Source organism: Tachypleus tridentatus, chromosome 3 (assembly GCF_004210375.1).
Source record: "Tachypleus tridentatus isolate NWPU-2018 chromosome 3, ASM421037v1, whole genome shotgun sequence".
Lineage (NCBI taxonomy): Eukaryota > Metazoa > Arthropoda > Merostomata > Xiphosura > Limulidae > Tachypleus > Tachypleus tridentatus.
In genome coordinates this window covers 115,553,231-115,569,627 of record NC_134827.1, presented here as the reverse complement: position 1 = coordinate 115,569,627, position 16,397 = coordinate 115,553,231, and the positions used below count along the sequence as shown (strand labels likewise).

Sequence of the window (16,397 nt, the reverse complement as noted above, 5' to 3'; positions counted from 1 at the left end):
CCTCATCTACTGGAACATAACTAATATAAACCAGTATATACAGATTGTTTGTTCTCTAATTTCGCGTAAAGCTACACGAGGGCTTTTTGTGCTAGCCATCCATTATTTAGAAGTGAAAGGCAGTTTGTCATCACCACCCGCCGCCAACTCTTGGGCTACTCTTTTACCAACGAATAGTGGGATTGTCTGTTACTTTATAACACTTCTGAATATATCGTATCATATAGAAAAGGTCGCTCACACCATAACAGTTGTTGAAAAAAATCGTTGAGATCACTACTATGTTTGTTGTGTCCCAGTCAGAATTCTGATCTCTGGATTGGACGAAACGTGTCTTGGGCAGTTGATTCGGCGAATATCGTATGGTTTGAATACTATTATGATAAACTCTTCTAATTCTTAAAGGACTGGATATATAATACAGTGTTAAAAATACACTAGTCCTAATACTAATGTCTAATGGCAAATACATTATATGTAATCATATTTGTCAGCTCAGAAACAGAGTTCACGCCATAACAGTAATATAGAACGCCCTCCCACTGCTTTCCTTATTTTAGTAATGACCCAGTTCAAAATATACTAGTCTCGAGTTGTTTGCAAGGCAAGATGTGGGTTGAATTTTGTTTTCTTCATATTAAATAGAGAGTTAAGAAGCTTTAACTTCTGAATCGCTTGACAAACCAAGATATTAATACAAACTTGATGCTTGTAAAAATATGAAACAAGAAAAACTATTTACAACTTGGCGGAAGAGAAAAGGAAAATAACACTTCCATAGAACTGCAATTTACTGTTTGACAACATTTAAGGTTCTAAGAACCCCAAATAATTTTTACAAATTAAAATTTCTTCGGAACGCGTGCCCCCTCACTCAGCATGGCCAGGTGGTTAGAGCGCTTGATTCGCAATCTGAAGGTCGAGGGGTCGAATCCCTGTCACATTAAACATACTCGCTCTTTCACCCGTGACGATGTTATGACGTTACACTTAATCCCACTGTTCGTTGGTAAAAGAGTGGCTCAAAAGTTTGCGGTAGTTGGTGCTTAAACTACTAAATTAGGGATGGCTGGCGAAGATAGCCCTCGTCTAGCTTTGCACGAAAAGAAACAAACGCTCGCTCCCCAGTGATACAGCAGAGTGTCTGCGGACATATAACGCTACAAACCTGGTTTCGATACCCATGAAGGGCAGAGAACAAACAGTCCATTGTGTAACAAACAGACAAATTTCGGAACGCTTACCATGTCTGTTTCCGATATAGAACCAAAGCTTCGAACCTCGATGTCTGTAAGTATGGTGGTCGCAGGTCCTGAGATAAAATGTAAAATAATTAACTCACAAATAATCTAAGAAATAAACGGAATAATTCAGGTTTACAGCACTTTCATAACATATTACAACGTGAGTGATTCAAACTTCGTTCATATACTCTTCAAAACAAGAAACGCAAAAGGGATATTTTTGTTATTTTAAAGAGAAATATATGTAATAACGTTACAAGCTCAGAGTATGTGATGTTACACGTGTTGAGGCACTGATTGTCAGACCAAAATGACAATAAAAGTTGTGCGCTTTGAAAACGGAGGAAAAACATCGGATTTTTCGCCAAAACGCATTCATGTCCAATAAATTTGTTTGAGAGATCTGCATGTTCTGCAAGTGCAACATGTGCAAAATCCCTATAAAAGTGACGGGGTCTCGGTTTCCATAGCTCAGTGTTAAGCCATCGACACGCAATACAGTTACGCCAAGACTGACTGAAGCACAACGCAACAACGCCATTGGTCGCTTGGAAGCAGGCGAATCTCGACCAGATGTTGCCAGAGCTGTGAATGTCCACCCAAGCACCATCACAAGGCTATGGAATCGTCACCAACAACATGGATCAACTCGTGACCGTCCACGATCTGGCAGACCTCGTGTGACCACGCCCCACAAGATCGCAACATCCGGTTACGTCACCTTCGGGATAGGACCACCACTGCAACGTCTACTGCCTCAACCATACCAAGGCTGCGTAGGATTTCCGATCAGACCTGTACGCAACCATCTACGAGATGCAGGAATCAGACCTCGACGTCCAGTCAGAGGCGTCATCCTCACCCAGCAACATCGTCAAGCACGGCTGCAGTGGACTCGGGCACATCGGGTATGGCCTCATCGACGATGGAGGCATGTTTGGTTCAGCGATGAATCACGTTTTATGCTTCGTAGGCAGGATGGAAGGACCCGTGTTTACCGTCGCCGAGGTGAACGTTTTGCAGCAAACTGTGTGCAGGAAGTTGACAGATTTGAAGCTGGCAGCGTCATGATGTGGGCTTCCATCGCCTACATTGCCAGAACAGATCTTTTGCACATTCGAGGGAATCTTACGGCTCAACGATACGTCGACGAGATTCTTAGACCCCATGTTCAACCCATCATGGTGAACGTCAACAACGTTTTTCAACATGACAACGCCCGTCCTCACACAGCCCGACTCACCACTGTCTTCTTGAGACACCACAACATCAACGTTCTTCCCTGGCCCTCCAGATCAACAGATTTAAACCCCATCGAACATCTTTGAGACGAGTTGGACCGACGTCTTCGACGGCGACAACCTCAACCGCAGACTCTACCTCAGCTTGCAGCAGCTTTGCAGGCTGAGTAAACAGCCATTCCACAGGATGTGATTCGTCATCTCATCGCTTCCATGGGCAGGAGATGCCAAGCAGTTATTGATGCTCAGGGGGGGCATACTCGTTATTGACGTTAAACTTCACCTAGTGAGCGTGGACTTCGCCTTTGCAGACTTTGGATGTTCAGCAGTGAATGTGCAAAGTTTCACACATGTCATACAGAACTACCCGGAATAACTTGTTAACAATATGTCTCAAATTTTGCCTTTTTTTGAAGAGTATATTTCAGCCTTGGTAAACTTCTTACGCAAGACCAAACTTTATTAGGATTTCATGATTCTTGGGGTTTCTAGTCTGAAATAGTTTTTTCGTAACTTTAATCTATGATATTCCTTATAGTTCTTGGGTCTTAGACCATAAAGTTCCAGTCATCACAGTGTTAAAAAAACATCGATTATATAAAACCTTATCTGCCATTATTAGGTCAATAATTCATGTCACTTAATTTGAAGAATGCGTTACAGCATGTTAACAGGGAAAGCTATTAGAATAAGCCATCAGTTATAATCCAATAAGCTCCAGTGCGCGCATGCGCAAGATACCAAATGTATCTCAGCACGTGAATATAATGCGACTTTCGTAATTGTGTTTTATTAATATCGATTAACTTCCCATAACGGACTATTGACACATTCGATAAGAAACACTCACTTTGACTCCTAATTATTAAACTTTGAAACAAGTACTTTATCTCACACGCGAGGCTTAGCACTAGAAGGTAAAACAAGTATTATGTTTAGGTTTAACTCACACGCGAGGCTTAGCAGTAGAAGGTAATACAAGCGTTATGTTTAGGTTTAATCTATTTAGCGAGACCTCCACAAAGTACAAGTCAACATTAATAAAGCAACGTTGGTGGGACTCGACCGCGCCCACGAGAACAGTTTTAATCTAAATTTTGGGTTAAACTCTGAACAGCACTTACTTACGGTAAAACACTAATATACGCGTGTTCAGTAATTATTAGTTTGCTGTCGTAGGTCTTCACGCAAGGAGAAGTAAACTTCAAATATTTCATCTGCAACTTCAAAAACAAAGAAACAAACGAAATTGGTCACTGTAACGAGGTAGGCGTGGCCATCATAATATTTCTTATAGTCTATTGGGTGGTTTTCAAAATCATTAGAACTCTGAGTGAGAAAAATGTGGAAATGTTCTCCATTCATCAACTGTTAACATGATTATGTTTGTCATACTGGTGTATACAGTTGTTAACTCTTTTATGTTATGGAAATTACATAAGCAGAGGAGTGAATTTAAACATTTTATATTAGAAACTACGAACTAGATTACAGAAAATATAATATATTCTGATACATTCTATTCACATAATGATGTAGTTTTATGATGTTTTATTCTAATCACATAATGATGTAGTTTTAATATTTTATTCTATTCACATAATGATGTAGTTTTACGATGTTTTATTCTAATCACATAATGATGTAGTTTTAATATTTTATTCTATTCACATAATGATGTAGTTTTAATATTTTATTCTATTCACATAATGATGTAGTTTTACGATGTTTTATTCTATTCACATAATGATGTAGTTTTAATATTTTATTCTATTCACATAATGATGTAGTTTTACGATGCTTTATTATATCACATAATGACGTAGTTTTAATGTTTTATTCTATTCACATAATGATGTAGTTTTACGATGTTTTATTATATCACAATGATGTAGTTTTACGATGTTTTATTCTATTCACATAATGATGTAGTTTTACGATGTTTTATTATATCACATAATGATGTAGTTTACGATGTTTTATTCTATTCACATAATGATGTAGTTTTACGATCTTTTATTCTATTCACATAATTATTTAGTTTTACGATGTTTTATTCTATTCACATAATGATATAGTTTTAATCTTTTATTCTACTCACGTAATGATATAGTTTTAATGTTTTATTCTATTCACATAATGATGTAGTTTTACGATATTTTATTATATCACATAATGATGTAGTTTTACGATGTTTTATTATATCACATAATGACGTAGTTTTACGATGTTTTATTCGATCATATAATGATGTAGTTTTACGATGTTTTATTCGATCACATAATGATTTAGTTTTTATATTTTATTCTATTCACGTAATGATGTAGTTTTAATATTTTATTCAATTCACATAATGATGTAGTTTTATGATGTTTTATTCGATTACATAATGATGTAGTTTTACGATGTTTAATTCTATCACATAATGACGTAGTTTTACGATGTTTTATTCTATCACATAATGATATAGTTTTAATGTTTTATTCTATTCACATAATGATGTAGTTTTACGATGTTTTATTCTATCACATAATGATATAGTTTTAATGTTTTATTCTATTCACATAATGATGTAGTTTTACGATGTATAATTTTATCACATAATGATGTAGTTTTACGATGTTTTATTATATCACATAATGATGTAGTTTTACGATGTTTTATTATATCACATAATGATGTAGTTTTAATATTTTATTCTATTCACATAATGATGTAGTTTTACGATGTTTTATTCTAATCACATAATGATGTAGTTTTAATATTTTATTCTATTCACATAATGATGTAGTTTTACGATGTTTTATTCTATTCACATAATGATGTAGTTTTAATATTTATTCTATTCACATAATGATGTAGTTTTACGATGTTTTATTCTTTCACATAATGATGTAGTTTTACGATGTTTTATTATATCACATAATGACGTAGTTTTAATGTTTTATTCTATTCACATAATGATGTAGTTTTACGATGTTTTATTGTATTCACATAATGATGTAGTTTTACGATGTTTTATTATATCACATAATGATGTAGTTTACGATGTTTTATTCTATTCACATAATGATGTAGTTTTACGATGTTTTATTCTATTCACATAATTATTTAGTTTTACGATGTTTTATTGTATTCACATAATGATATAGTTTTAATCTTTTATTCTACTCACGTAATGATATAGTTTTAATGTTTTATTCTATTCACATAATGATGTAGTTTTACGATATTTTATTATATCACATAATGATGTAGTTTTACGATATTTTATTATATCATATAATGATGTAGTTTTACGATGTTTTATTATATCACATAATGATGTAGTTTACGATGTTTTATTCTATTCACATAATGATGTAGTTTTACGATGTTTTATTCTATTCACATAATTATTTAGTTTTACGATGTTTTATTGTATTCACATAATGATATAGTTTTAATCTTTTATTCTACTCACGTAATGATATAGTTTTAATGTTTTATTCTATTCACATAATGATGTAGTTTTACGATATTTTATTATATCACATAATGATGTAGTTTTACGATATTTTATTATATCATATAATGATGTAGTTTTACGATGTTTTATTCGATCACATAATGATGTAGTTTTTTATATTTTATTCTATTCACGTAATGATGTAGTTTTAATATTTTATTCAATTCACATAATGATGTAGTTTTACGATGTTTTATTCGATTACATAATGATGTAGTTTTACGATGTTTAATTCTATCACATAATGATGTAGTTTACGATGTTTTATTCTATTCACATAATGATGTAGTTTTACGATGTTTTATTCTATTCACATAATTATTTAGTTTTACGATGTTTTATTGTATTCACATAATGATATAGTTTTAATCTTTTATTCTACTCACGTAATGATATAGTTTTAATGTTTTATTCTATTCACATAATGATGTAATTTTACGATATTTTATTATATCACATAATGATGTAGTTTTACGATGTTTTATTATATCACATAATGACGTAGTTTTACGATGTTTTATATCACATAATGACGTAGTTTTACGATGTTTTATTCGATCACATAATGATGTAGTTTTTTTATATTTTATTCTATTCACGTAATGATGTAGTTTTAATATTTTATTCAATTCACATAATGATGTAGTTTTACGATGTTTTATTCGATTACATAATGATGTAGTTTTACGATGTTTAATTCTATCACATAATGACGTAGTTTTACGATGTTTTATTCTATCACATAATGATATAGTTTTAATGTTTTATTCTATTCACATAATGATGTAGTTTTACGATGTTTTATTCTATCACATAATGATATAGTTTTAATGTTTTATTCTATTCACATAATGATGTAGTTTTACGATGTATAATTCTATCACATAATGACGTAGTTTTACGATGTTTTATTCTATCATGTTTTGTAGTTTTACGATGTTTTATTCTATCACATAATGATGCAGTTTTACTATATTTTATTCTATTCACATAAAGATGCAGTTTTACGATGTTTTATTAAAACAAATAATGATGTAGTTTTACGATGTTTTATTTTATCACATAATAATGTCGTTTTATGATGTTTGATTCTATCACATTCAATGGAACTCGTAACATATTAGGTCATCCCTAAAGTAATGTAATGTATGTGTTCATGTGCTCAAAGACTAGAGCATATGAATGGGTTCTCATGTCTGAGTCTTGGAGTACATATAGAGGTTCTCAGGTCAAAATCTTGGAGCACATGAAGAGATTGTCAGGTCCTAGTCTTGGAGCACAAGTAAAGGTTCTCAGGTTCAAGTCTTGGAGCACATGAAGAGGTTCTCAGGTCCAAGTTTTGGAGCACATGTAGCGGTTCTTAGGCTTTGTATAGTTGCAACTCTTGAAGAAAATAATTTTTCTTACAACGTTTAAATAGTTGTTCACAACAATGAATCCCGCTTAGCTCCACATCACCCGTAAACAGAAGGATGTGTTGAGGTCGCTGTGTGCTGCCACTAACGAGACGGACGACCCTTGGAATACACTAAACATCTGAAGCAAGTTTATAAACAATTGTCGGGCCTGGCATGGCCAAGCGCGTAAGGCGTGCGACTCGTAATCCGAGGGTCGCGGGTTCGCGCCCGCGTCGCGCTAAACATGCTCGCCCTCCCAGCCGTGGGGGAGTATAATGTGACGATCAATCCCACTATTCGTTGGTAAAAGAGTAGCCCAAGAGTTGGCGGTGAGTGGTGATGACTAGCTGCCTTCCCTCTAGCCTTACACTGCTAAATTAGGGACGGCTAGCACAGATAGCCCTCGAATAGCTTTGTGCGAAATTCCAAAAACAAAACAAACAAACAAAACAAACAATTGTCGAGCGGGGAGAAGCCGGACGGTGTGTAACTGCGAGCCACGTGCACAAAATGATTAGTTGAACTAAGAATAACTTTAGTGGAAGAACAAGAGAACGTGAACCTTAATGTATGTTTGTACCTAGGGTTGTCTTAAACACACACACACACACACACACAAGAACCTGTTGAACGATACAGACAAAGCTAGTGAAATGAATTGACGTAGAACACACGGTTCGTGAGACACCAGACAGAGAATGTTAAGCCTAAACAATATAAAGAACGTTCATCTAATATACGAATAATTTAATCTCGAAGCATATCATATTAGAAAGCATTTTACGTCGCTGGAAAGTTTTTTTATTTCCCAAAAATGGCTGTAATCATTGACTGTCACGTCAGAATACACGTATCAAATACATGAAACTGGCGCAATATAGATAATGTATTTGTATCTCGTAATGTGTGTTATGTATAAAAAATGAAGGTAGGTGGAAGTAAGACGGTGAAATGAAAGTTGGCTGTACTCTCTTTCTACAGATTGTAGTCGAAGAAAGCGAGACTTTATTCTGTCTATATATTTCATTATTTGTTATTCAATAACTGTTTGATCAGTGTCTTATTTATTTCTTATACGTTCTGCTGACTGAGTCTTGAAACATCGAGTTTTAACATATTCTGTACAACACTTAAAACTCGTGTTTGTATCATGTCTGTCTGGTCAGTCCTTAACGTACGTAGATGTATTGTTTTATTATCAGTTCTTAAGGTGTGTAGTTTTTATCTTGTTCGGACGAGTTCTAAACATTTGTAATATGATTTTGTTCGGTCCAGTTTTAAAGGTGTGTAGTTTTTATCTTGTTCGGAGGAGTTCTAAACATTTGTAATATGATTTTGTTCAGTCCAGTTTTAAAGGTGTGTAGTTTTTATCTTGTTCGGAGGAGTTCTAAACATTTGTAATGTGATTTTGTTCGGTCCAGTTTTAAAGGTGTGTAGTTTTTATCTTGTTCGGAGGGAGGAGTTCTAAACATTTGTAATATGATTTTGTTCGGTCCAGTTTTAAAGGTGTGTAGTTTTTATCTTGTTCGGACGAGTTCTAAACATTTCTAATGTGACTTTGTTCGGTCCAGTTTTAAAGGTGTGTAGTTTTTATCTTGTTCGGACGAGTTCTAAACATTTCTAATGTGATTTTGTTCGGTCCAGTTTTAAAGGTGTGTAGTTTTTATCTTGTTCGGAGGAGTTCTAAACATTTGTAATATGATTTTGTTCGGTCCAGTTTTAAAGGTGTGTAGTTTTTATCTTGTTCGGACGAGTTCTAAACATTTCTAATGTGACTTTGTTCGGTCCAGTTTTAAAGGTGTGTAGTTTTTATCTTGTTCGGACGAGTTCTAAACATTTGTAATATGATTTTGTTCAGTCCAGTTTTAAAGGTGTGTAGTTTTTATCTTGTTCGGAGGAGTTCTAAACATTTGTAATGTGATTTTGTTCGGTCCAGTTTTAAAGGTGTGTAGTTTTTATCTTGTTCGGAGGAGTTCTAAACATTTGTAATATGATTTTGTTCGGTCCAGTTTTAAAGGTGTGTAGTTTTATCTTGTTCGGACGAGTTCTAAACATTTCTAATGTGACTTTGTTCGGTCCAGTTTTAAAGGTGTGTAGTTTTTATCTTGTTCGGACGAGTTCTAAACATTTCTAATGTGATTTTGTTCGGTCCAGTTTTAAAGGTGTGTAGTTTTTATCTTGTTCGGAGGAGTTCTAAACATTTGTAATATGATTTTGTTCGGTCCAGTTTTAAAGGTGTGTAGTTTTTATCTTGTTCGGACGAGTTCTAAACATTTCTAATGTGACTTTGTTCGGTCCAGTTTTAAAGGTGTGTAGTTTTTATCTTGTTCGGACGAGTTCTAAACATTTGTAATATGATTTTGTTCGGTCCAGTTTTAAAGGTGTGTAGTTTTTATCTTGTTTGGACGAGTTCTAAACATTTGTAATATGATTTTGTTCGGTCCAGTTTTAAAGGTGTGTCGTACCTTATAAGTCAATTAAATGCTGATATGTTACCAACAAAATTGAAACAGTTAAACACAGGTTTCTTTCTTATTACAAACAGATTTAACATGCGAACAATAGTTCTATTTATAATGATGGTTGTTAGAAAAAATAATTTATATACACAAACATAATTGTAAACTTAATGAAGATATATGGTTTGTAACGTTCGAAATTTATAAACCTTCCTCGTCAAATATCTGAAGTTCCTAATTAATAAGCGTCAATCACATTTATAGCTTCCGAGTTATAACAACTGTGATGTTGTGTTGGTTATATTTACACCCGTTAGGAGAGATTCTAGAAATTTCACACTGTACAATAACACAAACAATACACTAGTGTTCATGCACTCATACAATGTTGATACGCTCGAGAATCTCATAACTTATGTGAATAGTCAGGAATTTCGCAATATAGATATAACACTAATCACTTCTACACATTTCTAAATATAAAATGACGAAAACATATAGTAGTAAATACGTCACACTTGGTCGTACCAGGTGTGTTGTTTTATTTTGTTAAAACATGCTGGTTTTACATTGTTCTGATTAGTCTATGGACACTGTTGTTATAAATTGTTCTGATTAGTCTATGGACACTGTTGTTATAAATTGTTCTGATTAGTCTATGGACACTGTTGTTATACATTGTTCTGATTATTTTATGGACACTGTTGTTATACATTGTTCTGATTAGTGTATGGACACTGTTGTTATACATTGTTGTGATTAGTCTATGGACACTATTGTTATACATTGTTCTGATTTGTCTATGGACACTGTTTTTATACATTGTTCTGATTAATCTATGGATACTGTTGTTATACATTGTTGTGATTAGTCTATGGACACTATTGTTATAAATTGTTCTGATTAGTCTATGGACACTGTTGTTATAAATTGTTGTGATTAGTGTATGGACACTGTTGTTATACACTGTTCTGATTAGTCTATGGACACTGTTGTTATACATGGTTCTGATTAGTCTATGGACACTGTTGTTATACATTGTTCTGATTATTTTATGGACACTGTTGTTATACATTGTTCTGATTAGTGTATGGACACTGTTGTTATACATTGTTGTGATTAGTCTATGGACACTATTGTTATAAATTGTTCTGATTAGTCTATGGACACTGTTGTTATACATTGTTCTGATTAGTCTATGGACACTGTTGTTATAAATTGTTCTGATTAGTCTATGGATACTGTTGTTATACATTGTTGTGATTAGTCTATGGACACTGTTGTTATAAATTGTTCTGATTAGTCTATGAATACTGTTGTTATACATTGTTGTGATTAGTCTATGGACACTATTGTTATACATTGTTCTGATTAGTCTATGGATACTGTTGTTATACATTGTTCTGATTAGTCTATGGACACTATTGTTATACATTGTTCTGATTAGTCTATGGACACTATTGTTATACATTGTTCTGATTAGTCTATGGACACTATTGTTATACATTGTTCTGATTAGTATATGGACACTATTGTTATGCATTGTTCTGATTTGTCTATGGACACTGTTGTTATAAATTGTTCTGATTAGTCTATGGATACTGTTGTTATACATTGTTCTGATTAGTCTATGGACACTATTGTTATACATTGTTCTGATTAGTCTATGGACACTATTGTTATACATTGTTCTGATTAGTATATGGACACTATTGTTATGCATTGTTCTGATTTGTCTATGGACACTGTTGTTATAAATTGTTCTGATTAGTCTATGGATACTGTTGTTATACATTGTTGTGATTAGTCTATGGACACTATTGTTATACATTGTTCTGGTTAGTCTATGGACACTATTGTTATACATTGTTCTGATTTGTCTATGGACACTGTTGTTATAAATTGTTCTGATTAGTCTATGGACACTGTTGTTATAAATTGTTCTGATTAGTCTATGGACACTGTTGTTATACATTATTCTGATTAGTCTATGGACACTATTGTTATACATTGTTCTGATTAGTCTATGGATACTGTTGTTATACATTGTTCTGATTAGTCTATGGACACTATTGTTATACATTGTTCTGATTAGTCTATGGACACTATTGTTATACATTGTTCTGATTAGTATATGGACACTATTGTTATGCATTGTTCTGATTTGTCTATGGACACTGTTGTTATAAATTGTTCTGATTAGTCTATGGACACTGTTGTTATACATTGTTGTGATTAGTCTATGGACACTATTGTTATACATTGTTCTGGTTAGTCTATGGACACTATTGTTATACATTGTTCTGATTTGTCTATGGACACTGTTGTTATAAATTGTTCTGATTAGTCTATGGACACTGTTGTTATTTACAGGTTCAGTTTAGACTGTTTTTACTTACCTCCAAATTCTGGACGAAGTTTCCGGTCATATTTCTCCTCAGAAAGGAGTGTATCCAGAAGTAGAGAAGTGTTAACCAAGATGTCAGTCCGAGTGGTGATCGACCCTGCTCTGAAATAGTGAGTGTTGAGTGTTTATTGACATGTTTATTTATTTTCATAAAATTGCACAAGGGTCAAAAAACGTTTTATTATTGGCTATCATGAGCTTGGTTTGAAAATATACGAGAAATGTTATGGTATGAGAGGCCGTAAATAATTAATGTAATTACAACCATTTTAAAAAAATTATACCACATCAGGTTGAAGGCCATTTGCCCAAGGTTTTAATACACCTCATTCAGGTTATATTACACACCATCCTGTCTTTGTGAACTAGCTACTATAGAGTCTCATACGAGGCAAATTTTAATGGTTCTTTAAAGTGGACATGTCTGCTATAAAACTAAATCTTTATTTAACTAGTTTGATATGATATGTAGGGTTATAAGACGTATTTCGTTAACCAGAACAGTTAATTATTTTACAGATTTAATGAGTATTTAGATGTTTATTTAAATATATAACTGCTTTATATACTATTGTTATAACCAGAGATGTCAGAAAGCTTATTTATTCCAAAGTGTTGAAAATAAAATTTCGAAACACGTTTCGTCCTCCAATCATTTGTCATTTTCAAAAATATTTTCAGTTATTTTAACATGAAAAAAGTATTTCCTTAAAAATTAAAAAAACAAATTCGCGACAGCAAAAAACTTCCACTACTTGCCACAAGAGGGCAAAATAAGCACTTCCACTACTGACCACAAGCGGACGTAACAAACAATTTCAGTACTGGCCAGTTGAGGACGGAACAAACAGTCTGGCCATAAGAGAGCATAATACACTTCTGTTACCGGCCACAAGAGGACCTAACAAACATTTTCACTACTGGCCACAAGAGGACCTAACAAACATTTTCACTACTGGCCACAAGAAGGTTCATTCGTCGAACAGCTAGTTTTCGTGTTAAAGCTTCTACAATACTTTCTTGTTGTACTTTTCTCTGGTAAGCTCAACCAATCAGCCTGTGCTAATATTAGTTTTGTTGGTACAAGAGCAGTGGTTCCGATGTTTCATAATTGTCAGAAGCAGATACTTATTGGTTAATGAGCAAACCTTTGAATTATGTCGTGTCTACTTATTACAGTAGGGAGAAAATGGAAAATAAAGGACTAACTCTTAATTAAACTAATTTTATTAATTCGATAGAGTATATTTAACTTTAAGGACTTATCAGTCTACGTTCTGTGCTTCGAAATGTATGTGTTCACGAACTCTGTCCACAGTTGTGGAGATAAGAGGAAGACATTTGGTAGGTGAACTCGGAGTGGCCTAGGGTTTTGTAATTTATATTGCTTAACCCTCGTATCACGCGGCTAAATAGCGCCCAAAAAGTCTTTCAGGAATGATTGTATAAATAATTGTTTCAACAATCTTAATAGAAGCTGGATATCACTTAACACAACAGTGATGTATAAATAATTGTTTCAACAATCTTAATAGAAGCTGGATATCACTTAACACAACAGTGATGTATAAATAATTGTTTTAACGATATAATAGAAGCTGGATATCACTTAACACAACAGTGATGTATAAATAATTGTTTTAACGATATAATAGAAGCTAGATATCACTTAACACAACAGTGATGTATAAATAATTGTTTTAACGATATAATAGAAGCTGGATATCACTTAACACAACAGTAATGTATAAATAATTGTTTTAACGGTCTTAATAGAAGCTGGATATCACTTAACACAACAGTGATGTATAAATAATTGTTTTAACGATATAATAGAAGCTAGATATCACTTAACACAACAGTGATGTATAAATAATTGTTTTAACGATATAATAGAAGCTAGATATCACTTAACACAACAGTGATGTATAAATAATTGTTTTAACGATATAATAGAAGCTAGATATCACTTAACACAACAGTGATGTATAAATAATTGTTTTAACGATATAATAGAAGCTAGATATCACTTAACACAACAGTGATGTATAAATAATTGTTTTAACGATATAATAGAAGCTGGATATCACTTAACACAACAGTGATGTATAAATAATTGTTTTAACGATATAATAGAAGCTGGATATCACTTAACACAACAGTGATGTATAAATAATTGTTTTAACGATATAATAGAAGCTGGATATCACTTAACACAACAGTGATGTATAAATAATTGTTTTAACGATATAATAGAAGCTGGATATCACTTAACACAACAGTGATGTATAAATAATTGTTTTAACGATATAATAGAAGCTGGATATCACTTAACACAACAGTGATGTATAAATAATTGTTTTAACGATATAATAGAAGCTAGATATCACTTAACACAACAGTGATGTATAAATAATTGTTTTAACGATATAATAGAAGCTGGATATCACTTAACACAACAGTGATGTATAAATAATTGTTTTAACGGTCTTAATAGAAGCTAGATATCACTTAACACAACAGTGATGTATAAATAATTGTTTTAACGATATAATAGAAGCTAGATATCACTTAACACAACAGTAATGTATAGATAATTGTTTTAACGTAATAATAGAAGCTAGATATCACTTAACACAACAGTGATGTATAAATAATTGTTTTAACGATATAATAGAAGCTAGATATCACTTAACACAACAGTAATGTATAAATAATTGTTTTAACGATATAATAGAAGCTAGATATCACTTAACACAACAGTGATGTATAAATAATTGTTTTAACGATATAATAGAAGCTAGATATCACTTAACACAACAGTGATGTATAAATAATTGTTTTAACGATATAATAGAAGCTGGATATCACTTAACACAACAGTGATGTATAAATAATTGTTTTAACGATATAATAGAAGCTAGATATCACTTAACACAACAGTGATGTATAAATAATTGTTTTAACGATATAATAGAAGCTAGATATCACTTAACACAACAGTGATGTATAAATAATTGTTTTAACGATATAATAGAAGCTGGATATCACTTAACACAATAGCGATGCTCAAAATTGGAGTTATTCGATTACATTTCTGTGAAGCTATTGTTTACATATTTTTGGTAATTATATAAAATTAATTTCACAAGTTTAAGATCTGTTTACTTACCGAGATTTACAAACTACGACAGACAAGAGAATTACGAATATTGGAAACAGGTTAAGACAGCTGACGTGATATAGTGTTGGTAGACCAACGTTGAAACGAACAAGCCAAACGATATATTTACACTGCCAACAATTCATTTTAAAACCACGATTGTTGCATAGTTTCTAATTATTTGTTGTATCCAGAAAGCTTTCACCCGAATTATTAGATTACGAGCAATAATTTAATACTCAGAAAAAGCCAATAAATCAACAGATTTGTAAAGAAACGTCCTGCGAAATATATATATATATATATATATATGTATCTATCTGTCTCTATCTCTCTATATATATATACACGTATTTTCTTTCGGCTTCACCTGGACCAAAGCTGAAATAACACGATCCAGTTGGCAAGCAACCCATTCAATGACTTTTCTTTTACAAGAGCAAATCGAAGCGTCAAAGACATACTGGTGAAAAACTAGAGTGTCCTCTAGCGTCGATAGTGATGACTAAATGATGCTTGCAACTGATGGACGAGAAACTGGAGTCCTCGTTTATAACACAAATGGTTATCAGAAGTCTGTGTAGCAGCATAATTATTGTATTTATTTTATCGACGTATGACTAGAGACTATGAAGTCGAAGGTGTTAAAACAACGGAATGATCGTTGGTCAAATATCTGTTGAATTTTTATTTCGGCTCAGAGGCACTTGAGCTGGAAATACTCTAGGCAGTGAGGGCCAGTAGAAACTGAAGTGTGACCCCAAGTAGGTCATCTTTTTTTGGAAAAACTATGTCTAGAAAATCATTTGACACTTGACAGTAGAAAGTGATATCAAAGTAATCATCTTATAACTTTGTAAAACTACTTGATCTTTGACCTTTCTTACATGAACAATATTCATGTTTCTTCTCAAAAGGAAAATATTAAAAATAAATTATTTAACAGAAGTCTCTACAAAACAAACCAGTGTTGAGCGA

At 32.8% G+C, this 16,397-nt stretch overlaps 1 protein-coding gene across 3 annotated transcripts in view; it reads right to left on the bottom strand.

The window, feature by feature from the left end:
• The window catches only part of LOC143247828 (gamma-aminobutyric acid receptor subunit alpha-6-like), a 71,715-nt gene extending 55,910 nt beyond the window's left edge, over positions 1-15,805 (bottom strand). For 2 of the 3 annotated variants that reach the window (XM_076496349.1, XM_076496350.1), the window contains exons 1-3: positions 15,429-15,805; positions 12,249-12,358; positions 1,245-1,312 (exon numbers count right to left, since the gene is read on the bottom strand). In XM_076496349.1, coding sequence (XP_076352464.1) covers positions 1,245-1,312; positions 12,249-12,358; positions 15,429-15,565 — 315 coding nt within the window. In that variant the 5' untranslated portion in view covers positions 15,566-15,805. The remainder of the gene's footprint in view (positions 1-1,244; positions 1,313-12,248; positions 12,359-15,428) is intronic. The other variant, XM_076496351.1, reaches the window with a different exon arrangement.
• Between the last annotated feature and the right edge of the window lie 592 nt (positions 15,806-16,397).